Raw genomic sequence first — 25,398 nt, 5'->3', positions numbered from 1 at the left:
AGACTTTTATGTCTTGTCGTTTTGCATGGGAATGCTGAGGGGAATGCTGCTGTGCCATGCTTAGAAGGGGAAGAATGTTTATGTTTCTTAGCTTTCTTATGTGCCTACCTGGAAGAAGACAACATCAAACCTTGCCTTTGAAAAGAGCCCGATGCTCGACACTCTATGTAGTGTTGGTGCATGCAGTGTCAATCCTAATGCCAGCATCAATGCAGGCTGTGTGTCGGGTTCAGAATCTTCCACCATGCTCAATGTTAATACCAAACCAAAAAGGTTTTCACACTGAAGTCATCAAGCTTTAACACAGCGATCACACCGAATGTTCCGATGGTCAGGACTTAAGACACTGAAAACAACAACTATGGGGGGGTCAGAGCCTGAAATGGTCCGATTACATTGAATTCATTTCTTTAAGCTGCTTGACCCCTCTTTGACATGGAAGTAAAAACAGGTGATATGAAGTCAAAAGGTTTGATGTCCCGGGGAGCTCAAGTAAAAAGTAACCATGGACACTTTCTGGGACAAAAAAGTTCTAAAAATGGCCCAAAAGCTAAAAAATAAAAAAAATGAAGAAAATTTAACTAAATCTGAGGGAATGATTAAAAAATGAGAAAAATTAATTATGAAAATGAAAACTTTGAAGGCACTAAAAGATATGTAAATTTGACATGCTGAGGAGAAACTAAAGACACAGTTTCTTGGCTTTGTGGAAAACTAAGAGCCGATGGTCTCGTGAGCCAGGTGAGAAGGCACCAGCATTTAAAGGGAAAGTGCACTTGGCAATGTATGTACCAGGTTCCATGGATATTGTACCAATGTGTGAGAATATTATATCTACTTGTCTCGGAGAAAGCTATTCTAACTACTGTATGCTATGGTGGATTGAAAGGGTCAGAAAATGGCCCCAGCAGCAAATTAGTCTAGCAACTCTAATCTTTCAGCATTCACAGCTGCTGAAAGAAAAAGAAAAAAAAAGAATAGTTTCCCTTATTTTTCACAGTTAATAGCACCCAATAGAAGATAGTGTACTGAATCTACCTCTCACCTCTTGCACCAAGGGCATTATCCACTCGAAAAACGTATGCTTGGGTGGGCATTATTGTATGAATGTTTGAGATCTCTCTCAAGTTAACTTTCCAAAGTGAAATTACAATCTGAGTCCAAAGAAGAGACACCATTTGTAATACACTATTTAATTTGATAGAAAGATTATAATTCTGTCACCTTGCAAATAGAATAATATTTAAGATGGCAGTTAGCTACAATTAAGTAAAATTCTTTGGACTATGATGTTATTTTCTGTCAGTTATAAGGCTACACTTGGAAATTTTTTTTGTATGAACAAATCTTAAAAACATTTAATGTGGGGAAGGTTGATTACTATGCAATGGGATACAGAGAAGCTGGTCAAATTCCAACTATACTGTATTAAGAATGTAATAGACATCTTTCTGAGGTGCGGCTGGCAATGACTACCTACTCTTAAATGGACAAACGAATCAAGTTGGTTTAAAAAAAAACCACAAAAAATATCAGCAGCAGCCAATGGACTTCTCAGTTCATTGATAATGAAAAGTCACTTCGTCATTATGTTTATTACAAAGAATAAAATAAATACAACACTGTATTACCTATGCAGAAATAAACATCTTAAAAATCAAAGAACTGCTGTCAACTCAGTTTTCTTGCACTTCGTAGATGGCAGGAATAACAAAACCATGTAGTTGTGGTACAAATCTGCTTTAACCTTGATCTCTGAAAGTGATAATAATAATAATAATTTATTTCTTATATACCGCTATACCGTGAAGTTCGAAGCGGTTTATGCCTGATATGCTCCCAAGGATGTATACAGTGTTATATATAATCAGAAAGCAAATTGAAAATTAAAGATTGCTTTCTAAGAAATGCAATGCTTAGCTTGTAAAAGGGGTAATTTTATAAACAGGGCTCGTATATGAGAAGTACAAAAGGGAGCCTATTTTATAAAGCCTTTCTTAAACAGGCTTTAAAAACCAGTCACAATAGTATGCAAACTTCCACATACCTGCTTGAGAAACAAAACATAAACACACAAGAGGTTGCAAATGTGTGCGCACCTATCACAATTCTACTGGGAAGAACTAAAATAGGTACGTTTTCCATGCAATCAAGTAGTTTTATAGAAGCCCTTTTCTCCATGATAAATACATGCAAAATGGTTCTGGGGTAGATATTCTGACCTAACTTTATGTCCAGATATTCAGTGCCAGGGCTGAAGAAAATATAGATGGTTAAGTGCAATATGATGAACCAAAAAATAGTATTTACTATCTCCAAGAAAATATGATTTATTGTAGTCTTCTGCTCAGAGTCTAAACTGTAGTTTTTATATTATAAATACTCTACGCATCCAAAAGTTCTTTTAGATTTTTTAACCAAAAGTATTTATGAGCCTCTGTCCCACCAGTCCACCGCATCAAATATCTTTCATAGCGGTGAGCTTTATGTGGTCATTTCTTCATCGGGTTTTCTTATTTTTTTAAACCATTTTTCTTTGCTTTAAATCAGGAATCTCAAAGTCCCTCCTTGAGGGCCGCAATCCAATCGGGTTTTCAGGATTTCCCCAATGAATACGCATTGAAAGCAGTGCATGCACATAGATCTCATGCATATTCATTGGGGAAATCCTGAAAACCCGACTGGATTGCGGCCCTCAAGTAGGGACTTTGAGACCCCTGCTTTAAATCATTTAAAGTGCATTATGCTATATGCTACAATTCTTCTATTCTTATTCTTTAAAACTAAATTCATAAAGGTTTAATAAATATTTTGAAAACTTAGCTTATATAGCTGTTATTTAGAGCTTAATTCATCTCTCTTCATTCCAGTCTTTATTTAATTAGTTCGGTTTGGGAGGGTTGGACCCACATGTTTTGCCCACTGCTGTTTCAAGGGTCCTCCCTAACAAAACCAAATTCAATCAGAATTAATTTTTTTATCTATCTCCTAAATACATAAGCCATTAAACACCTAATCATCTTTACATTCTTAGTTTGTATATAAAGTAGATAGTTTGTTTACCACAACCGCCGATATTGATCCACCTCATACAGAATTTCAGTATAAAGATGGCCGCGGCATCTTCTAAATGATGTATTTAAGCATTCTTTTTTCTATTTTAACCCGCCTCCTACTTTCTATTGGGCAGAAAATCAGCCAATTAAAGAGCCCCATTCAACTTCTGCGTTCAGCCCCACTGGTTCTACCGTCCCTAGACAGTAGATCCATCTCTGTTCTTTAAAGTTCTTTCTATATTTCCTCCCACCCACCCTTCATTTATTTGTTCAATCACCCGCCATTTAATACCCTCTATCGGATGTTTTTTTCTGAATCCAATGCGATACCATCGGGGCTTGTTCATTTTCTGTCATAATACGAGACTTGTGTTCATTCAGTCTCGTTTTCACAGGTCTACTAGTTCTCCCTATGTAGAGTAAATCACAGGGACATAAGATGGCATACACCACATATTTACTATTACAATTAGTATTAATTTTTGAGTGTATTGTAAAATTTTTTCTTGGAATGGCCTATTCGGTGCCTTCTATAGTCTTGTTGCACCACTGACATTTCCCATGGCTACCTCCTATAGTTACAATATTTTCCACAGCAAAAGGTTGAAACTTCTGAAAATTGAACATCTGTCCTATAGTTTTACCTCGATTAAATGCCAACCCTCCCAAACCGAGCTAATTAAATAAAAACTAGAATGAAGAGAGATGAATTAAGCTCTAAATAACAGCTATATAAGCTAAGTTTTCAAAATATTTATATATTTATTAAACCTTTACGAATTTACTAAGCACTTTGTAGGTAAGAATAGAAGAACTGTAGCATACAGCATAATGCATGTTAAATGATTTAAAGCAAAGAAAAAAAACAGTTTAAAAAAATGAGAAAGAACTGATGAGGAAATGACCACATATATGTATACCCTAGAGGAAAGGAGGGACAGGGGAGATATGATTCAGACGTGGAAAAAGTGATTTAAAGAAACAAACAAAAAAAATCATCCTTTTATATGAAAAAAAAAGAAGTTACAGAATATGTGCAGTAACATTTTCAGATTGCTTATGGATACATGACATGAAAAAAAAAATCAGACATATAGTCACCTTTTTCCAGAGATGGTCACAAGTAGATTTTATCTGTGGGAGTATTTCACTGTACTGAATTTAATTTTCAATGAAATATAAAATATAAAAAAGTTAAGAATATTAGGGTATTAACGTAGAACAAAATCTTTTCCAGAGAAAGGAAAATGGTAAAACCAGAGGACATAATTTGAGGTTGAGGGGTGGTAGATTCAAGAGCAATGTTAGGAAATTCTACTTTACGGAGAGAGTGGTGGATGCCTGGAATGTGCTCCCGAGAGGTGGTGGAGAGTAAAACTGTGACTGAGTTCAAAGAAGCATGGGATGAACACAGAGGATCTAGAATCAGAAAATAAGATTAAATATGGAACTAGGCCAGTTACTGGGCAAACTTGCACGGTCTGTGTCTGTGTATGGCCGTTTGGTGGGGGATGGGCTGAGGAGGGCTTCAGTGGCTGGGAGGGTGTAGATGGGCTGGAGTAGGTTTTAACGGAGATTTCGGCAGTTGGAACCCAAGCATAGTACCGGGTAGAGCTTTGGATTCTTGCCCAGAAATAGCTAAGAAAAAAAAATGTAAAAATTTAAATTGAATCAGGTTGGGCAGACTGGATGGACCATTTGGGTCTTTATCTGCTGTCATCTACTATGTTACTATGTAAAGCTCACCGCTATGAAAGACATTTGATGCGGTGGAGTGGTGGGATTGAGGCTCATAAATCCTTTTGGTTAAAAAATCTAAAAGAACTTTTGGATGCTTAGAGTATTTATATTATAAGAACCAAAAAAATAGTGCCACATAATACTATTTATGCGGTTAGCCTAGCCTGATTACTGGCATTTACCAGGCTAAGTGCTGACTCTGCTCCCAGAACACCCACAAAGTAGGCATTTTCAGCTGCACTATGGCTGGTTAGTCCCGGACAAGCGATTTAAAGGGCCTGGTGGAACCACTTTTGGCCATTTGCTTTGGATACTGATCCCTTTATATATTAGCCTCACAAAGGGCTCCTCATCAGCACCCAAATCCCTGTAGAACTGCTCAAGCACCTGGGTTCTCCTGCTGCAGGTCACAGTACAGACAAGCATGAGCTACTAGGAAGCAACATTTCCCAATATCATGGCAGGACTATTTTTAAGTACTTTCACTGAAAGTGAGTAGCAGTATAAAACCCCGAGGAGCACAACAACCTTGTTCATTCAAGGTGCAAAAGTATCATGTCTCTCTATGTTGTATTTCTCAAGATTTTATATAAATTGGATATACCGTCTGATTGACAATGTGTGAATTGTTCCATTTAACAGTACAGGCAGTCCCCAGGTTAAGAATGAGTTATGTTTTTAAAGCTGTTCTTAAATTGGATTTGTATGTAACTTAGTACTTGTAGATTTTAAGATTCTTGCTGCTTACCCTCTGCTCCCAGCTGACAAAAGGGCCAACTGTCCCTAGCAGTGTTCTCTCTAAGGTACAGCATGCACAACCACACACTGTTCTTAATGTGGCCATGCTTCATTCCTGAATCTGGTACAGGAGTCTAGGCTACTGGAAATACTGCTCAATGAAATCAAATGAAGCCACAACCATGTTCTTAAGTACAAGTCGTATTTAAGTTGGGTGTCTGTAACTCAGGGACTGCCTGTAATTTCAATGAGGATCCACACTACATATCAATTCTGTATACATCAAATGCAAGTGTTTTGTATTTTTAAATATCAAACATCTCTGCAACTTACAAAGAATATAAAGAAAAGCTCTGAGCAAGACCAGTGTACCAAGATTCATTTTCAATAGATCCCTGCAAAAAGGTTACACATTGCATGTTACAGATACCAAGACTGGAAAACAAAATATTTTCCATTTTCAGAATTTTTGTAGTTACAGTTATGTTGCTATTCCCCTCCATAATCTTCATGCTGAGCAGACAGAAGCTCTCCTGGGTCTCTTGAGAGTGTTTAGAGTCAAATTATCAAGTATAAAGAAAGCTTAGGTGACACTTGGCTTGGTAAAGGGAATCAGTTTTCAGATAGTTTCTTTATTATATGGCTGCCTGGTGGGGCACTGGTGAAAATGCTTCCTACAAAGACATGGGTACCCCAAAGTTTGTGGCGAATAACTTTACAGCAGCCGAGATCATCAATGTGGAACCCTAAATGGCGATAGCGTTCATCTGTTTCAAAGAATGTATTATTTGTGTAAGGTCCAAAAAACTAGAAGAAAAAGATACCAAATGTTAAATGGCTTCTTAAAACATTTTATATAGAGTACCTTTCTGTTAATAAAAAAAATGTAGGCAACTTATCTAAAATAAACATTACACATGTGCATATTATCTTATACTCATGCTTACAGAAACTGGCATGCAAGCTAGCCACAGCAGTACGCAACAACTCCATTTTGACTAGTTCCTAAACATCTTGCAAAATAAGAAATCTTGAGTAAAAAAAATGAGCTCTGATGTTCCTTCCAAGTCCCTTAACTCTTCATTGCTTTAGGTACAAACTAAGGGACCCTTCTGTTAAAGGGCATAAAGCTCTAATGCATGCTTAGCATACCTGTTTCCACATGCTAATTGCACATTATTTTTTTGGAAAATATTTTTGGGAGGGGACATGATATGAGCAGGAAACAAGTGTGAAAGCGTTCTCCCACTAGACTAGAGCATTATGGTTAGCATGCACTAACAGGATAACATAGCCTTAACACTGGATCACTCAAGTGTTCCTGCATTCATTTTTTACAAGTCCTTTGTGCTTCTGGAAAAATTAGCACAGGACCTTAAAAAAATAATCCTTGTAAACTACCACTTTAAATATGGGAAAGTCCCATGTGAAAATGTGCTAAGCCTAGATTCTAGTGTATTTAGAAGGGTTTCTGATTATAGGCCTTCCAGAGACAGGGAAATACATACTGAACCTGAATATAACTTGCCATGAATTAAAACTGAAAAGGCATTAAAATCCAAATTTAATAAAATGAATACAACCTTTTCACCTCACTTAGTTCTCTTTTCCCTTAAAAAAATATGGGAAAATTGTGGAAAATGACTGAATTTAAAGGTTCCTCCTCCCCTATAAAATTTTCCTTTTAGCTCTTAGGAAAACTTTCCCATAGTGCAATGAGGCCAACTCAATTTTATGTCTCAGCCTATAAAATTGTAAAGGTATAAAATTATTATAAAAGCTGTTAACAGTCAAACTGATTCTTTTTATAAGCTTTTTCTCCATGGACACCTAAGAACTGCAGTAAATCAGAGCATCTTATCCAAGTTCAATTAAAGCTCTGCTGTAATCTGTTCCTCAGAGCACTGATACCTCCCTTCCCTTTTGGTTCTGTGTCTCTGATCAACTATGTTAGCCACGTGATGCTCTTTAGATGAACTCTTGTTCTCCATAAAAGTCTATTACTGGAACAAACCTGGCTCCAAACATTTCCATAAAGGTGTGATCTGAGTTAACTCATTCTATTGTAATTTTTTCCATTGTATTTTGATAAACCAGCAATAACTCACAATTCATAGCTACAAGGATGACATGGGCAATCACTCCCTTTATACTTACTCTCAGATCTGCAGCTTCCTCGTTTCTCATTTAAAAGCAAGTAATAAAAAAAAAAAAAGCCAGGAACAGAAAACCTGAGAGTCTTATCATTACATTCCCACATGGGCAGTGCCCCTGGACACAAGTTACTGCATGATTATTAAGTTTACTGTTCATTTTTTACAAATAAAAGATCACTCACTGCCATGCCAGAGGATGGATCGATGAAGTCTGCCCAATAGCCGTTAGCATGTAATGCAAAGCAAATTTCTTTGGCACCATTAATGAACTAAAAAAGATAAAAACCCCACACAAACCCTTTTAGTATATATTGTGCAAGGCAATGAAATACTTAGGGCTCCTTTTACTAAGGTTTTACACTAAATGCTAACGCCTCCATAGAGCTTGCGTTAGTATTTTTCGTTTAGTGCGTGATTAGCGCACGCTAAATAAGCTAGCGTACCTTAGTAAAAGGAGCCCTTACAATCTGTAAGGTAATAAGTTGCATTGTTATTGGCCCTGGTCTTTGTCGAGTTGTATTGTTTTAATGTGTAATAGGATGACTGTTATTTATTTGGTGAACTTATGTGTATGTTGTTGTCCTTTTTATTATGTATGTTTTGATGTAATCCATAAAGAATTGTTGGCTATGCGAACTATAAATTTTTAAATAAATAAATTCCATACGATTATGGGAAAGGACATCCATGGCATTAAAAGAATAAATACAAAATTATTCATACTAAAACAATTACATAAAGAGAGATGATACACAGAACACTGATGCTGAAAGCACCAGTTGGAACACCAATTTTAATTTAGCAACCAATGCTCAATACTAGCCAGCATCAATAATAATAAAACGCTAGAGCGCACATGCGCTCTCAAAAACTCGTGAGTCCTGACGCCGTGAGGTGTGCTTCTGTGGCAACATTCTAATTGACACCTCACGGCGCTTGCAGGGGCTGGAGGCACGTGCGCGCGACTGTGCTCTCGCCAAACCTCCGGCTCCAGCGGCGTAGGCAGCACCAGTGGCAGCAACCGAGTGGTGGACAGCAGCCCCGCTCCGGCCGTTGACCCTCCACAAACCTCCCGGCTCCAGCGGCGTAGGCAGCACTATAAACACGCTGCTTCGCGCCCTTCTACTGCTAATTTCCTCTGCCGCGTCTCTGATGACATCATCGGAGACAGACGCGGCAGAGGAAATCGGCAGTAGAAGGCCGCGAAGCAGCGTGTTTAAAGTGCTGCCTACGCGGCTGGAGCCCCGAGGTTTGTCGGCGGTGGGAGGGTCAGGAACAGGCCAGATCAAGCAGGACAACGGCAGTAAAAGAAGGGGGAGGGGCCGAACGGAGCAGGGAAGAGAAGGTAAGAGAAGGGAAAGGGGGGTGGGGGAAAATGCTGCTACTGCTTCTGCACAGGAAAGGGGGGATAGGAGGGAAATGCTGTTGCTGCTGCATAGGGAAGTTGGATGGAAATGCTGCTGCACAGGGAAATGGGGAAAAATGACAGACAGACAGAGGGAGGGAGGGAGACAGAAAGAAAGACACAGGGGCAGGGAGAGGGACAGAAAGACAGACAGAGAAAGGGGGCCAGAGAGAGAGTCAGCGGGAGAGGGAAAGGGGGCTGCTTTGGGGGGAGGGGTGTGCTTGGAGCAAACAGCTTTGCTCTGGGGGAAGACAGAAGAGGCCATGGAGAGACAGGGAGAGGGAAAGGGGGCTGCTTTGGGGGGAGGGGTTTGCTGGGGGGAGACAGAAGGGGCCATGGAGAGATAGGGAAAGGGGGCTGCTTTGTGGGGAGGTATGCTGGGGACAGACAGCTTTGCTCTGGGGGAGAAGACAGAAGAGGGCCATGGAGAGACATTTGGGGGGGAGGTGGGTGCTGGGGGCAGACAGCTTTCCTCGGGAGGGAGGGGGAGACAGAAGGATACAGACAGCAGCCAAGGAGAGAGAGATAAAGAAACACAGACAGACAGACACATCTATTCTAGCACCCGTTAATGTAACGGGCTTAAAGACTAGTGTAAATTATATTCACTCTTTTAGTGTTGAGTATTGGTCAGTAAAGGAATCAGAACATTCCTGGTGCATGCCCAGAAGACCTGTGCGATAGGTTAGGAGAGATGAAAGAAAACAGTTCCCTCCCTTGTCACAAGTGACTTAGCACCGGTGGACAGATCTTATTTTTTGTCTATTTACTGGGATAGAGGGAGAGAAAGAGAGGGAGGTTAAGTGATAAAGTATCTACACTTCCTACAGATTGGCTGCTATTTTGGCTCATTTGTTTTGGGGGGTTTGACTGGGAATTAGGGAGCGACAGGGTGTAATATTATCCAAAAGCAAGGAATTGGCATAATGTTATTCATTCATGAAAGGAAAGGGAGATTGTTTTCTATAAAATGTTATACAAAGTACTAAATTGAAATGTTATTGGGCTCAAATCACCCATCAAAAAGAAGTGTTATTTTTGTGTGCAAATAAATTCCTGCAGAAAATTATCTGTCTATAACAGATCTTCCTAAGTTAAAAACAAGTTGGAATGAACAGGAATTTTTTGCTCTGTATGATAAATTTGAGAGAAGAGTGGCCACACTAATTATAAATAATAATAATAATAATAATAATTTATTTTCTTGTATACCGCCCTACCAACAGTTCTAGGCGGTTCACAACAGGAAAACTGAGACATTTCAGCACAAGATACAGTTTCAAAAAAGCAGTCCTACATACAACAATCTACAATCTAATATAGCATAAGCACTGCTCATTCCATGGACAACATGGTTCTCTCAGATTTTGAGAGCAGCTATACAGTATAATTGTATTGGGTTACAGAGATGAGTTTACTCCTAGATTATTTCATAAATGTTTTAAATTGCTGAAATTACATGCTAAAAGAGCAATTTTCTTTGGTGGCACTTTTTAATTGCACTCTTACTACCTTGAACATGAACTGAACGCCTATAATTCAGGGACTAATGTATTACTTATCAAAAAGAATTTGGTTTATGTGATGTCTAGCGATGCACTCATCAAAATGATCGCAATCATAATTTTTATTCTGCACTTCATAAATCACATTTAATAAAAATTTCTGGTTTCTTAATGGAGAATTTTTAATGATCTGTCAGTGCTTGTTTATAATAGGTTAAAATAATCAGTATTTCAGACCATGCTTTAGCAAGTTTTCACTTAGACATCCCTGGGTCAATTATGACTTCTAAGAAATGATATTTTAATAGATGTGCTTCTAAAAATTGATGATCATTAAGACTTAATACAGCATGGTTTAAGTTTGCTTAGTTCAAATAAGGATATGACTAAAGTGTCACCGAGGCTCATAACCTTCAGTACTCCTTAAACTAAAAAGCAAACAGCAGCTAAATTTACAGATTTTTGTGCACAATTATAGAAGTTAAGATTCAGAATGACCCGGATTTTGTAAGCGGTGCCTACAAAACAGGTGCCTGCCATGTGTCAATCACCCTCAGGCACTGCTTCTGGAATCCCGGCTCCCAAAGATCCTAGGCCCTGGAAATGTAGACCAAAGTTTTACAGGCGTACATTTCCAGCGCCTAGGATCCTTCTTGAATCATGGCTAGCACTGCCTAGTGATGCCGAAGCCTGGTACCGCCCACACACCCATTTCCGCGTTTCAATGTCACTAGATGATGCTAGGCGCCAAAGACCTAGGCGCCACACCGGACTATGTTTGCTTGTATAAATTTTCTTTACTCTAGTGAAGATGGTTAACTAGTGTTCTACAGAATTCATTGCTGTAGTACTTGCCTTTTCTAGCAGCATCTCTCGCTCATGCTCTACTTCTTCACTCCACACCGTCATATCATTTTGGGTTTTCTGTGTTATAGTTAGTATCATCAGACTACTACTACTAGGTAATTCAGGAAACATGGACTGAAAATCTAGGGGAAAAGCCATAATAAAAAAGTACTACTATGAAATCCATATCACACATTAAAACTTTAAACAAACATATATGATATGTTGCCATTTTCAGCAAGACCTTGTTTAAAATTACCTATTTCTTCTGGCTTTCAGTGGCAAAGATTATGTGGTGTCAACAAAGAAAACCTGGGTTTCCAGGCCTCTGCTGCCTTGCCTAGGGATGCTGCGAAGGTAGTGCTCACAGCTTCAGGAAAAGGGGTGGGGGGAGGATGGGGAGCAATGACACCTAGAGACCAGACTTAGGATCAATTTTAGCCAAATTCTCTAAGGAGTTATAGTTTGTACCTCCTGGCTGTAGACTGTTGCTGACTGTTATTATATACTGAATTGAAAGGATATCAAAATAGGAGAACATCTCGTAACTCTTGCAAATAAAGGTATATGATATGACAGCTCAGCAGAGACTGATTCTGACTGAGCTGGGAGTCCTAAAGCATCAGGAGGAAAACTCCAGAACAAAAGTAATGACTTGAACCCTCAAAAGGTACATTGATTGGTATAATTTATTTATCAACTTGATGGATTGCAGTTTCTTCCATCTACCATCTTCTAGCTGATCAATTCAGTTTTACCAAAAAGAGATCATGAACCAATTCACTGCATTAGCCTTTTCAAATCATGTGTTTACAAGTGTTAAAAATAGTTATATAGCACAATGAAAATTATATTGAGAATCAATGGTGTTGCAATACAGTGATTCAGCTTAGGAGTAGTTATCTAAAAGCACAGTTACTTACCGTAACAGGTGTTATCCAGGGACAGCAGGCAGCTATTCTCACATGTGGGTGACATCATCCGACGGAGCCCCGATGCAGACGCCTCACAAGCAGACTTGCTTGAACAAACTAGAAGTTTTGAGTCGCCCGCACTGCGCATGCGCGAGTGCCTTCCCGCCCAGTACACAGGGCGCGTCTCCTCAGTTCAGATAGCTAGCAGAGAAGCCAACCAGGGGAGGTGGGTGGGTTGCGAAAATAGCTGCCTGCTGTCCCTGGATAACACCTGTTACGGTAAGTAACTGTGCTTTATCCCAGGACAAGCAGGCAGGATATTCTCACATGTGGGTGACTTCCAAGCTAACCAGAATGGGATGGTGGAAGTGTTGGCAATTTAGGAGAATAAATTTTTTCATACTGTTTGGCCTAATTGTCCATCCCGTCTGGAGAAAGTATCCAGACAATAGTGAGAAGTGAAGGTATGAACCAAGGACCAAGTAGCAGCCTTGCAAATTTCCTCAATAGGTGTAGATCTGAGGAAAGCTACTGAAGCTGCCATTGCTCTGACTTTATGGGCTGTGACTTTACTGTGAAGAGGTAATCCAGCCTGGGCATAGCAGAATGAGATACAAGCCGCCATCCAGTTTGAGATGGTACGCTTAGAGATAGGATGTCCCAACTTGTTTGGATCGAAGGAGACAAAAAGTTGAGGAGCAGTTCTGTGTGGTTTGGTGCGTTCTAAGTAGAAGGCCAAAAGCACATTTACAGTCCAGAGTATGAAGAAGAGCTGATTCTCCATGGTGAGAATGAGGTTTAGGAAAAGACTGGAAGGATGATGGATTGGTTGAGATGAAATTCTGAGACCACTTTAGGTAGGAATTTCATATGAGTACGAAGAACCACTTTGTCATGATGGAACACCGTGAATGGTGGGTCAGTGACTAAAGCTTGCAGCTCACTGACTCGTCGAGCAGAAGTGAGAGCAATGAGAAATACCACTTTCCAAGTGAGATACTTCAGATGAGCCTTATCCATTGGTTCAAACGGAGGCTTCATCAGTTGAGCAAGGACAACATTGAGGTCCCAAACCACAGGAGGCAGTTTGAGAGGAGGTTTGACATTGAAAAGTCCTTTCATGAATCTGGAAACCACTGGATGAGCAGAGAGGGGTTTCCCTTCAATAGGCTGATGGAAAGCTGCAATTGCACTGAGATGGACTCGGATAGATGTAGACTTGAGGCTAGAATTGGATAAGTGCAATAGGTAGTCCAAAACAGAAGATAAGGAGGAATGCTGACGCTCCTTATGATGAGAAAAACACCATGTAGAAAATATAGTCCATTTTTGGTGATAGCATTGTCTAGTAGTAAGCTTTTTAGAATCTTATAAAACGACTCTGACAGATGGAGAAAAATTAAGAGGGGTTATGTTGAGAGATACCAGGCTGTCAGGTGTAGAGACTGCAGGTTGGGATGAAGCAGACATCCCTGACTATGTGTAAGCAGGGAAGGAAAAACTGGTAGAAGGTACGGCTCCCTGCTGCTGAGTTGAAGTAGAAGGGAGTACCAGGGTTGCCTCGGCCATCTAGGAGCGATTAGAATCATGGTGGCATGATCGTTCTTTAACTTGACCAGAGTCTTGAGAATGAGAGGGAATGGAGGAAATGCGTAGAGGAAAAGATTTGTCCATTCCAAAAGAAAAGCATCTGCCTCTAGGCGGTGCGGAGAGTATATCCTGGAGCAGAACTGAGGCAGTTTGTAGTTGTGGGGAGCTGCAAAGAGGTCTATCTGTGGCGTGCCCCACTGTGAAAAAATGTGATGAAGAGGCGAGGAATGGAGAGTCCATTTGTGAGATTGCAAGAGACGATTCAAGTTGTCCGCTAAGCAATTCTTCGCCCCTTGAATGTAGACAGCTTTGAGAAAGGTGTTGTGGCAGATTGCCCAGTCCCATACCTCCAGAGCTTCTTGACAAAGGGAGGCAGACCCTGTCCCTCCCTGTTTATTGACATAATACATAGCGACTTGGTTGTCCGTGCAAATGAGGACTACTGTGTTGTGAAGGAGATGTTGAAAAGCATGAAGAGCTTTGAGGATCGCTCTGAGTTCCAACTGATTGATATGACACTGACGATCCGTAATGGTCCAGAGGCCTTGAGTACGGAGACCATTGATATGAGCGCCCCAAGTGTAGGTCGAAGAATCTGTCATGAGGACCTTCTGATGAGGGGGCATTTGAAAAAGCAAGCCTCTGGAAAGATTGGAAGAGAGCATTCACCAACGGAGAGACTTCTTGAAGGAAGGAGTGACTGAAATGTGTCGGGAAGGAGGGTCACAAACTTTCGTCAATTGAGATGCCAGGGTCCACTGAGGTATTATGAGGTGAAAGCTGGCAAAAGGAGTCACGTGTACTGTGGAGGCCATGTGACCCAGAAGAAACATCATGTTTTCACCGAGATGGAAGAGCGGGAAGACACTGTGTGACAAAGGTGTAGAAGAGCTTCCAGACGTTGTTTAGGAAGGAATGCTCTGAGCTGGACAGTGTCCAAAACAGCTCCAATGAATTGCAGATTCTGCGAGGGGTGAAGTTGAGATTTGGGAAAGTTGACTTCGAATCCCAAACTTTGTAGGAACCAGATAGTCCTTTGGGTCGCTACAATAACCCCTTGAGATGTGGAATCTTTGATGAGCCAGTCATCTAGGTAGGGAAATATCTGAAGACCATGATTCCGTAGAGCTGCTGCTACCACTACCAGGCACTTGGTGAACACTCTGGGAGACCAGGCCAGGCCGAAGGGTAGAACTCTGTATTGGTTAATGCAGATTCCCCACCCGAAATCTGAGTATTGATGGGAGGCCGGATGGATGGGAATATGAGTATAGGTCCCCTTGAGCTCCAGAGAGCATAACCAGTCGTTCTGCTCGAGAAGGGGATAAAGAGATGCCAGGGACAACATTCAAAACTTTTCTTTGACTAAAAATTTGTTGAGAGCCCTGAGATCTAGAATGGGTTGCAGATCGTCCGTCTTCTTCGGAACAAGGAAGTAACGGGAGTAGAACCCCTTGTTCTGCTGTTCCAGGGGAACAGGCTCGATGGCATGTAGATGAAGCAGAACTTGAGCTTTCTGAAGAAGGGCGGTCTGGGATGGATTGAAAGGATACTCTCTTGGAGGAAGCTCTGATGGAAGCTGAGTGAAATGAAGAGAGTATCCGTCCCTGATGATGGTAAGTACCTAGAGGTCGGATGTAATTATCGTCTATCGGTGGTAAAAATGATGTAGACGACCTCCGACAGGGGGAAAAGGAGACAGAGACAGAACGACGGAGGTTATGTTCTGTTTTAAACAGTCAAAAAGGCTGAGAAGCCTTAGGTGCAGCAGAAGGTTGGGATTGCTGTTGCTTCTGAGGATGCTGCTTTTTCAAAGGAGGACGAGTATAAGGAGCCGGCTTTGGAGGAAAATGCCTCTGATAGATGACAGGAGGGCGTGTAGGCTTCGGTGGAGTCGGCTTTGGCTTAGGTCTGACGATGGAAGCAAACGATTTTGCATGGTCAGATAACTTCTTGGTGGCTGCCTCGATGGATTCATCAAAGAGGTCATTGCCTTGACAAGGAAGATTAGCCAGGAGGTCCTGAAGATTAGAGTCCATGTCAATGTTTCGAAGCCAGGCAAGATGACGCATAGTCAATGAGCAAGCAGCCGCTCGGGCAGATAGCTCAAAAGCGTCATAAGATGATTGAAGGAGATAGAGACGCAATTGAGAGAAACTAGCAATTAGTTCTTGAAACTCAAAATGCATTTGGTTGTCCATAAAGCCAAAAATTTCGGCAGAAGGGAAAGAAGAAATTCAAAATAGGTAATGAAATAAAAATTATAGTTGAGGACTTTAGAAGACATCATAGCATTCTGGTAGATGCGACGTCCAAATTTGTCCATAGTTTTCCCCACTCTCACAGGAGGAACTGTGGCATAGACCTTGGAAGGATGGGTTCTCTTCAAGGAAGATTCAACAAGCAGGGATTGATGAGAAAGCTGGGAGTTGTCAAAGCCTTTGTGATGCACAGTTTTATACTTCGAGTCCAACTTGCCTGGAACTGCTGGTATGGAAAAAGGAGTCTCCATGCATTGAGCAAAGTCTGATTTAAAAGCTTATGAAGAGGAAGCTTGAGACTCTCAGCTGGAGGCTGAGGGAGACGCATGACTTCTAGATATTCCTTAGAATATTTAGAGCCAGTATCCAATTTCACATCCATTTCAGAGCCATCTGTCACAAAAAAGACGAAAAGGATAGCTGATCTGGTAAGGCTTGGTCTTGAGAAGGACTCGAGGATGCCGAGGCAGCCTGTGTTGAAGAAGAAGCTTCGGCATGGAAAAAAGCATTGAAGGAACCTGGTGACTTGGAGGAGGCAACTGAGACCGGAACATCCTCGAGGTCCGGCATCGGAGAACTAGACTGAGGAGTCGGTGGTCTGGTCGAGGTCGGAGTAGAACGAGGCTTCGAGGAAGAGGGAATATCCTGCGAAGAACGATGCCTGGAAGAATGCTTCGATGAAGGCCTCGAACGATGATGAGAGCTGTTTTCTAGAACCATATCTCAAGGATCGAGGAGACTTCGCCTCGGAGACACAAGGAGCCGATGCCAACGTGTGAATAGGGCTAGAGGCTGTAGATCGAAGCTCCAGAGGCTTGGAAGAAGAACCTCGATGCACTCGCAAAGACTCTGCTCCTTGCTGAGAGTGTGAGGATTCTCGTCGAGGCACTCACAAAGAATCTACTCCCTGCTTTTCGTGCTTGGATGTTGCTCCCTGCGAAGAGTGTGAAGGCCCCGGCTGGGACATAGAAAGCAGCTTGACCTCGCAGGAGTCTGCTAAATGCCCAGGCAGGATAATAGGAAGCAGTTTTAGGACCCATAATGGTAAGGTACTGAAGGAACTGCTTCTCTAATATGGTCTGGAAAGAACCCGCAAGGTGGGTTCTGTGTCTGAAACCGGCCCACCTGCCTTGGCTGGAGGTTCCTTCGAGGTAGTGTGAGAGTGCTTCGACTTAGTAGTCTTGGACTCTTTAATCACCAGCGGTGGAACCGACTGCTGAGCTATCTGACCTGAGGAAACAGGGGAAGATACAGCAGGTGACGTCGAAGCAAGAGCCGCTGCAAACGATGAAGGTTTGATGAGGCTCGAGGTGGAAGCAGGAGGCGCCGTAGGAGCATCGATGGAAGTCGAGGTCGAAGTTGAGGGATCAGTTGGAGACTCCATGTCGAAGAGCTAATCCATCAAAATGCAACTACGCTTGAAAGCTCGAGGTTGAAGTGTTAGGCAAGGCAGGCACGAGGTTGGATGATGTTTCGGCCCAAGGAACTTGGGGCAGCGTCTGTGAGGGTCCGTAAGGGAGATCGTGCACCTACACTTACTACACTTCTTAAATCCTGTAGCAGGCCGGGACATAGGCCGAAAAATAGCCGCCACAAAGTCGAAGCACGTGGGCTGCGGCCGAGTGGCCCGTCCCGGAGAACGAACGGAAGGTAAGAATTTTTTTTTTTTTAAACAAATTAAAACAAATGAAAAAGTGATTTGTGAATAAAAAAACACAAACCGCGGTCGAAGAGAAGGCAAAGTGAACGAAGTTGAACGCAGAGAGTCAAAGATGGACTTCTCGGCTCCGTGGAAAACTAAGAACTGAGGAGATGCACCCTGTGTACTGGGCAGGAAGGCACTCGCGCATGCGCGGTGCGGGCGACTCAAAACTTCTAGTTTCTTCAAGCAAGTCTACTTGTGAGGCGTCCGCATCGGGGCTCCGTCGGATGACGTCACCCACATGTGAGAATAGACTGCCTGCTTGTCCTGGGATAATGATTGATATCTTATTATTCTCATTGATATCTTATTATTCCCATTAACTTCTTATTTACAGTGATGTGAAAAAGTTTTTCTTCCTCCTAATTTCCCTTATTATTGTAGTATATGAAACACAGAATGGTTTCCGACTTTAAACAAAATTTAATATTAGACAAAGAAAATCTGAACATACAGATAAATAATTGCTCTCCCTGCCTGAACTGCTTTTTTTTAATGGGACCAGCTGTTGTGTGTGCACAGCACATACACACACACGAGTTGCACCTATATATAAAAAAAAAGGCTCCTCCCCAGCAGCAAGCTTCCCCCTCAACAGCCCCCCACAACACAAGCCTGGTGGTCTAGTAGGCCATCCCCTCTTCTGACCCCCAACTGGTACCCACCGTCAGCAAGCTCCCCCCCAACCTTCCACCACACAAGCCTGATGGTAGTGTGCCGTCCCCCTCGTACCTTTTTTAGAAGACCGTCAGAAGGGATGCTCATTCCCTCCCACCAGCAGACCCACCTCTTCAAAATTTTGGGCCTTCCTCTTACTGGTGCATTCTGGGATGCACCAGGGAGGGACCTAAGGCCATGATTGGCCCAGGCACCTGACTCCTCCTATGGGAGGGGCATTAGGCGCCTGGGCCAATCAGGGCCTTAGACCCCTTCCCTGATTCGCCCAGGTGCCTAAGGCTCCTCCCATAGGAGTAGTCTTAGGCCCCTCCCCAGTACATCCCCAGATGCACCAGGAAGGCCTGCCACTTTGAAAAGGCGGGCTTGCCGAAGTGAGGGAGTGAGCATCATAAGAACATAAGCAGTGCCTCCGCCGGGTCAGACCATAGGTCCATCCTGCCCAGCAGTCCACTCCCGCGGTGGCCCAAACAGGTCACGACCTGTCTGAATCCCAGAAGGAGCTCCCTTGCCACCTTGGCTTCCCATTGAGTCCTATCTTCCCATCGAAGTCCTAACCCTCAGGTCTTGCACATGCACGACCTGGTTGGGTTTCTATACTTATTACCTGGTTAGCTTTTTATACCTGTGTTACATCCCAGCACCTCTCTCAGTATCCCACGATCCCTTTATCCCTCAGGAATCCGTCCAATCCCTGTTTGAATCCTTGTACCGTACTCTGCCTGATCACTTCCTCCGGTAGCGCATTCCAAGTGTCCACGACCCTTTGTGTGAAAAAAAACTTCCTTGCATTTGTTTTGAACCTATCTCCCTTCAGTTTCTCCGAATGCCCCCTCGTACCTGTTGTCCCCTTCAGCCTGAAGAATCTGTCCCTATCCACCCTCTCTATGCCCCTCATGATCTTGAAGGTCTCTATCATATCTCCCCTGAGCCTCCTTTTTTCCAGAGAGAAGAGCCCCAGCCTATCCAACTTCTCGGCGTATGGGCAGTGTTCCAGCCCTCTTACCAGTTTCGTTGCTCTCCTTTGGACTATCTCAAGTTCCGCCATGTCCTTCTTGAGGTACGGCGACCAATATTGAACGCAATATTCCAGATGCGGACGCACCATCGCTCGATACAATGGCATGATGACTTCCCGCGTCCTGGTTGTTATGCCCCTCTTTATGATGCCCAGCATCCTGTTGGCTTTTTTCGAGGCTGCTGCGCACTGTGCAGATGGCTTCAGTGATGCATCCACCAGCACACCCAAGTCTCTCTCTAGACTGCTGTCTCCCAACAATGCCCCCCCCAATTTGTAGTTGAACAACGGGTTCTTTTTCCCTATATGCATGACCTTGCATTTTTCCACGTTAAAGCGCATTTGCCATTTGTTTGCCCAGTCTTCCAGCTTGTCCAGGTCCCTTTGCAGGTCCTCACACTCCTCCCTGGACCTAACTCTGCCGCACAGTTTGGTATCGTCTGCAAATTTTATAACCTCGCACTTTGCCTCCTTTTCCAGGTCATTGATAAATATGTTGAAGAGTAACGGCCCCAGCACCGATCCCTGTGGCACACCGCTCGTGACTCCCCGCCAGTCAGAATATTGTCCCTTTACTCCGACCCTCTGCAGTCTACCCGACAACCAGTGCTCGATCCATCTGTGCACATCCCCTCCCACCCCGTGGTTCCACAGCTTCCTAAGCAGCCTTTCATGTGGCACCTTGTTGAAAGCCTTTTGAAAATCGAGGTAAATGATGTCTATGGGTTCCCCATTGTCCACCCCGGGGGGGGGGGGGGAGATACAGTGCCCAAATTAGATTCTTTTTTGCTGAAGCAGATGACCAGCGCTCATCTAGCCCAGCGGGGTGGCTATCGTTGCTTTTGGGGCTCAGCATGGCTAGTACTTCTGTCAGGCTGCGGACCCTCCACATCCAAAGAAACAGAAATGTAAGTCTTTTTTTTCTTTGAGCGGAACGTCATCTAGCGCTGACGGTAGCACATTGTGATGGGAGTACATAACGTTCAAGCAGACTTCTTCTGCAGACAGACTCTGGATCCAGGTGAGTGGGTCCTGCCCCAGAGGGTGTTCCAAGAGATAGTGGGGTGCTAGTGGAGGCCTCGCTTCGATCTCATGGCCACAGCAAGAAACAAGAAAGCAGATCGCTTCTTCCATCGAAAATCTGAGCCCAGAAGCAAGGGGCTGAATGCTCTGGTGCAGCTGTGGCCTCAGTAGATTCTCCTGTATATTTTCCTCCTTGGCCAATGATCGTGGCTCATCCGGGCCATGTCATTCTGGTGGCTTCAGAATGGTCTTGCAGACCATGGTATGCACATCTGATGCGGCTGCACAAGGGTCGCAGCCTTCATCTGAGTGCCTATCTGGACCTTCTCACGCATGGTGGAGTATCCATGGAGAATCCGGGTCACTTTGCTCTTACGGCTTGTTGATACTCTTCTGAAGCCTAAGAAGTCATCAACGGTGTTGGCTTACACTAAGGCGTGGAAGGCTTTCCAACATTGGTGTTCCAGGACCAGGTGGACCCTTATTCAGCGCCGATCTCTAATTCTTGCTTTTCTTCAGGCTGGGTTGGATAAAGGCCTCATTGTGATTTCTCTTCGGGTCCAAGTGGCCAGGCTCTCCTGTTTTAGATCACAGGAATATCGATCTTCCTTGGCATCTCATCCTGATGTCGCTAGATGTCCGACCGCCAGTTAAGCATCCTTTCCCTTGCTGGGACCTTAACTTGGTATTGTCTAGCCTTGCCAAGGCTCCTTTTGAGCCCCTTCGAGATGCTGCCCTCTTGGACTTGATGCTCAAGACCGTTTTGTCTTGCAGAGACCCTTTCCTTCGTATTTCGGAGGCAGGGGTTTCCCTTCGGATGGTTCTTTCCTTCCTGCCGAAGGTAGTTTCGGCTTTCCATGTCAGTCAGGAAGTGTGTTTACTTGCCTTTCAACCGACAGGTTCCAGGTCAAAGGGCCACCTGTTGAAGAAACTGGATGTGCACAGAGTTCTTCTGCGATATCTGGAGGTCACCAATGCATTCCGTTTCTCTGACTATTTGTTTTTGCTGACCCATTCAGTTAAGCGGGGCGCTCCTGCTTCCAAGGCCACGATTTCCAGATGGATCTGTAGGGCCATTTCATCAGCCTATATTTTTTCAGGGAAACAGTCTCCTGTTTCCCTTAAGGCGCATTTTACCAGGAGTGTGGTATCTTCATGGGCCGAAGCTAGATCTGAGGAGATTTGCAGAGCGGCAACTTGGTCTTCACTTCACACATTTGTCAAGTTCTAAAGAGTGGATGTGAAGGCAAGACAGAACTCCGCCTTAGGGTCCTCTGTCTCACCTATTACACTGTAGATAATTGAGACATTCTAGACTCCCGCCCTGTCCTTCCTGCGCCTGCTTAAAATTTTCAGTCTGTTTATGCTTCTCCAAGCTGATTCGTGGATATCTGTCAGACCTTGAGGACTGAGAAGACTTTGTATATATGTTTCAATTTATTGGGGGATAGTTTCTGAGCTCCTTTGAAGTCATTGTTGGCAGTTAATGGTACTGTTTAGTTACTTTTGAGCAGAGAAATTTGTTTAAGCCTGTTTGTTTAAGCCTAACCCTAACCCCGTGCATATTCATTAGTGCTATCCTGAAAACCTGACTGGTTGGTGGTCCCCCCAGGATAGAGTTGGGAACCATTGGTCTAGAATGTTTCACCTATTGCACTGGAAATGTTGTGATGTACCTATTAGGAAACGCCCATAAAGTAAGTACTATCACAACACCTTTATTTTTATGGTATCCAGAAATGGACTGACCTCTGAGACAACAGGGCCCATGAGCCCACATCAGTACGGGGCCCACTCAATCCTAGCATCCATTAAGTCTAATTACTTTTGATACATGGTTAGAGGCCCTTGACCCTACCCAGGGATGGAAACATAGAAGATGATGGCAGATAAGGGTCATAGCCCATCAGGTCTGCCCACTCTACTGACCCACCCCCAAGTCTACTATCCTAGGGATCCCACTCCTGGTGACAGGTTCCTTTGGCTTAACCCTCTAAGGGATCCCACATGGGCATCCCATTTGCTCTTAAATTCTTGCACACTGTTTGCCTCGATCACCTGCACCGGGAGCTTGTTCCAAGGAACAACCACTCTCTCGGTGAAGAAATATTTCCTGGTGTCGCAATGAAATTTCCCGCCCCTGAGTTTGAGCGGATGCCCTCTTGTGGCTGAGGGTCCTTTGAGAAAGAGAATTTCTTCTTCCATCTCGATACGGCCGGTAATATACTTAAACGTCTCGATCATGTCTCCTCTCTCCCTACATTCCTCAAGTGAGTACAGCCGCAAATTTTTCAGCCTTTCCTTGTATGATAGATCCTTGAGCCCTGAGACCATCCTGGTGGCCATCCATTGCACCGACAGATCACTCCCAGTCTACCCCCCGACAGTATCATTGGTAACCGGTGTGTTATAGGATTGAATTAAAAAACTTATGACAATTGCGCATAGAACATATTATGACAATATCATAGTTTGATCTTAGGGCTCCATCTCAAACTGCAGGATGATCATTCCTTCATCTGTATGTGCATAGTGGGAGACTACTCAAGAAAATGCCTTTTTTTTTTTTTTTGACTAGCACCAATTTTGTGGAATAAGCTTCCTGGCCTAGTTCATGCAGAAAAGAATTTGAAATTTAAAACATTCTTAAAAACATTATTTTGTGCAACATTATTTTGGATTACTTAACATCAGAGGGAAGGAATGGTATTTTTCTTTTTAATTCTTTTAAATTGCACTTCTTGAATGCATGGCATACGTCTGTCCTATACTTTTAATACTTTTCTGATTCATTTATTTTTATTTTACATTATAAACCAATAAGATCAGAGAAGGCCAAGCGATATGTAAATCTTAATAAATGGTAAACACATACACATCTTTCTGGCCCATCCAAAAAAATGCACACCTTTCCAAACTATGCATGCTGCAGATTTTACATGTGTAGGACATTTATCAGTGAAATGCCTCAATTTACCTTTGTAAAAATCACAGAAGGCTTTTAAAATGACAACTAAGAATTAAAAAGGATACCTTTACGAAGGAGTTCTGGACAAGACTCTATTGCACATTCTACCTTTGCATTTTCAAAGTATGTTTCAACACTGTTAGTGGGCTGCTGTTGAAGCGGGACTTCATTGCTCTGGGGATGAAAAAGCACAGTTACTTACCGTAACAGGTGTTATTCAGGGACAGCAGGCAGATATTTTCTACATGTGGGTGACGTCATCCATGGAGCCCCGACGTGGACAGCTTTTCAAGCAAACTTGATTGAAGATTTCAAGTTTGCTGGTGCTGCACCACGCATGTGTGTGCCTTCCTGCTCCACTAGAGGGCGCATCCCCTCCTCATGGTCTTCAGTTCAGATAGCTAGCAAAGAAACCAACCGCAGGGAGGTGGGAGGGTTGCGAGAATATCTGCCTGCTGTCCCTGGATAACACCTGTTACGGTAAGTAACTATGCTTTATCCCAGGACAAGCAGGCAGCATATTCTCTACATGTGGGTGACCTCCAAGCTAACCAAAAAAGGGACAGAGGGAAGTTGGCAATTTAGGAAAACAGATTACGCAAAACCGACTGGCCAAACCGGCCATCGCTCCTGGACAAAGTATCCAGACAGTAGTGTAAGGTGAAGGTATGAACCGAAGACAAAGTGGCAGCCTTGCAAATTTCCTCAATTGGCGTGGACCTGAGGAAAGCTACAGAAGCTGCCATCGCTCGGACTTTATGTCCCGTGACCCGACCATGCAGCGAGAGACCAGCCTGAGCGTAGCAGAAGAAAATACAAGCAACCAACCAGTTGAACAAGGTGCGCTTGGAAACAGGACGCCCCAACCGATTAGGATCAAAAGACAAAAATAATTGAGGAACCTGCCGATGAGACTGGCTGCGTTGGAGATAGAAAGCCAACGCCCTCTTACAGTCAAGAGTATGAAGCGCCACTTCACCAGGATGAAAATGGGGCTTAGGAAAAAACACCAGAAGAACGAAAGACTGATTAAGGTGAAAATCTGACACCACCTTAGGCAAGAACTTGGGATGAATGCGGAGAATCACCTTGTCATGATGAAAACCAGTAAAAGAAGGGTCCGCAACCAAAGCCTGCAGCTCACTAACCCTGCGAGCAGATGTGAGGGCAAGCAGGAAGATCAGCTTCCAAGTAAGGAACTTCAGATGAGCTTTGTCCATGGGCTCAAAGGGAGGTTTCATCAATTGAGCGAGGATCACATTGTGATCCCAAACCACAGGGGGAGGCTTGAGAGGAGGATGGACATTCAAGAGACCCCTCATAAGCCGAGAAACCAAGGGATGGACAGAAAGCGACTTCCCATCCAGCTGCTGATGGAAGGCGGTAATCGCACTAAGATGGACACGAACAGAATTGGTCTTGAGGCCAGACCGAGACAAATGCAGCAAATAGTCCAAGACCGAAGGCAAAGAAGCAGACAAAGGTTCCACCCGATTCGAAGCACACCACGTGGCGAATCTAGTCCACTTCTGGGCATAACACTGCCTAGTAGAAGCTTTCCTAGAAGCTTCCAGAACATCCCTCACAGACCGGGACAACTCAATGGAGGAAGTCAGGTGGAAAGGAACCAAGCCGTCAGATGTAGAGACTGCAGATTAGGATGCAACAGCAAACCTCGACTGAGACAGCAGAGAAGGAAACACTGGCAAAAGTAGAGGATCCCTGACACTGAGTTGAAGAAGCAGGGAAAACCACGGCTGCCGAGGCTACCGAGGAGCGATCAAAATCATGGAGGCGCAAG

The 25,398-nt window shown here is 43.4% G+C and overlaps 1 protein-coding gene across 4 annotated transcripts in view; it reads right to left on the bottom strand.

Annotated features, from left to right (window-relative positions):
• Positions 1-5,813: 5,813 nt before the first annotated feature.
• The window catches only part of MMADHC (metabolism of cobalamin associated D), an 89,288-nt gene continuing 69,703 nt past the window's right edge, over positions 5,814-25,398 (bottom strand). For all 4 annotated transcript variants that reach the window (XM_033947049.1, XM_033947050.1, XM_033947048.1 and 1 more), the window contains 4 exons: positions 23,663-23,771; positions 11,456-11,589; positions 7,873-7,959; positions 5,814-6,341 (listed from right to left, as the gene is read on the bottom strand). In XM_033947049.1, the coding sequence (XP_033802940.1) occupies positions 6,147-6,341; positions 7,873-7,959; positions 11,456-11,589; positions 23,663-23,771 (525 nt within the window). In that variant the 3' untranslated portion in view covers positions 5,814-6,146. The remainder of the gene's footprint in view (positions 6,342-7,872; positions 7,960-11,455; positions 11,590-23,662; positions 23,772-25,398) is intronic.

Source organism: Geotrypetes seraphini, chromosome 5 (genome assembly GCF_902459505.1).
Source record: "Geotrypetes seraphini chromosome 5, aGeoSer1.1, whole genome shotgun sequence".
Classification (NCBI taxonomy): Eukaryota; Metazoa; Chordata; class Amphibia; order Gymnophiona; family Dermophiidae; genus Geotrypetes; species Geotrypetes seraphini.
The sequence above is the reverse complement of the archived record's forward strand: the minus strand, read 5'-3'. Positions and strand labels throughout refer to the sequence as shown.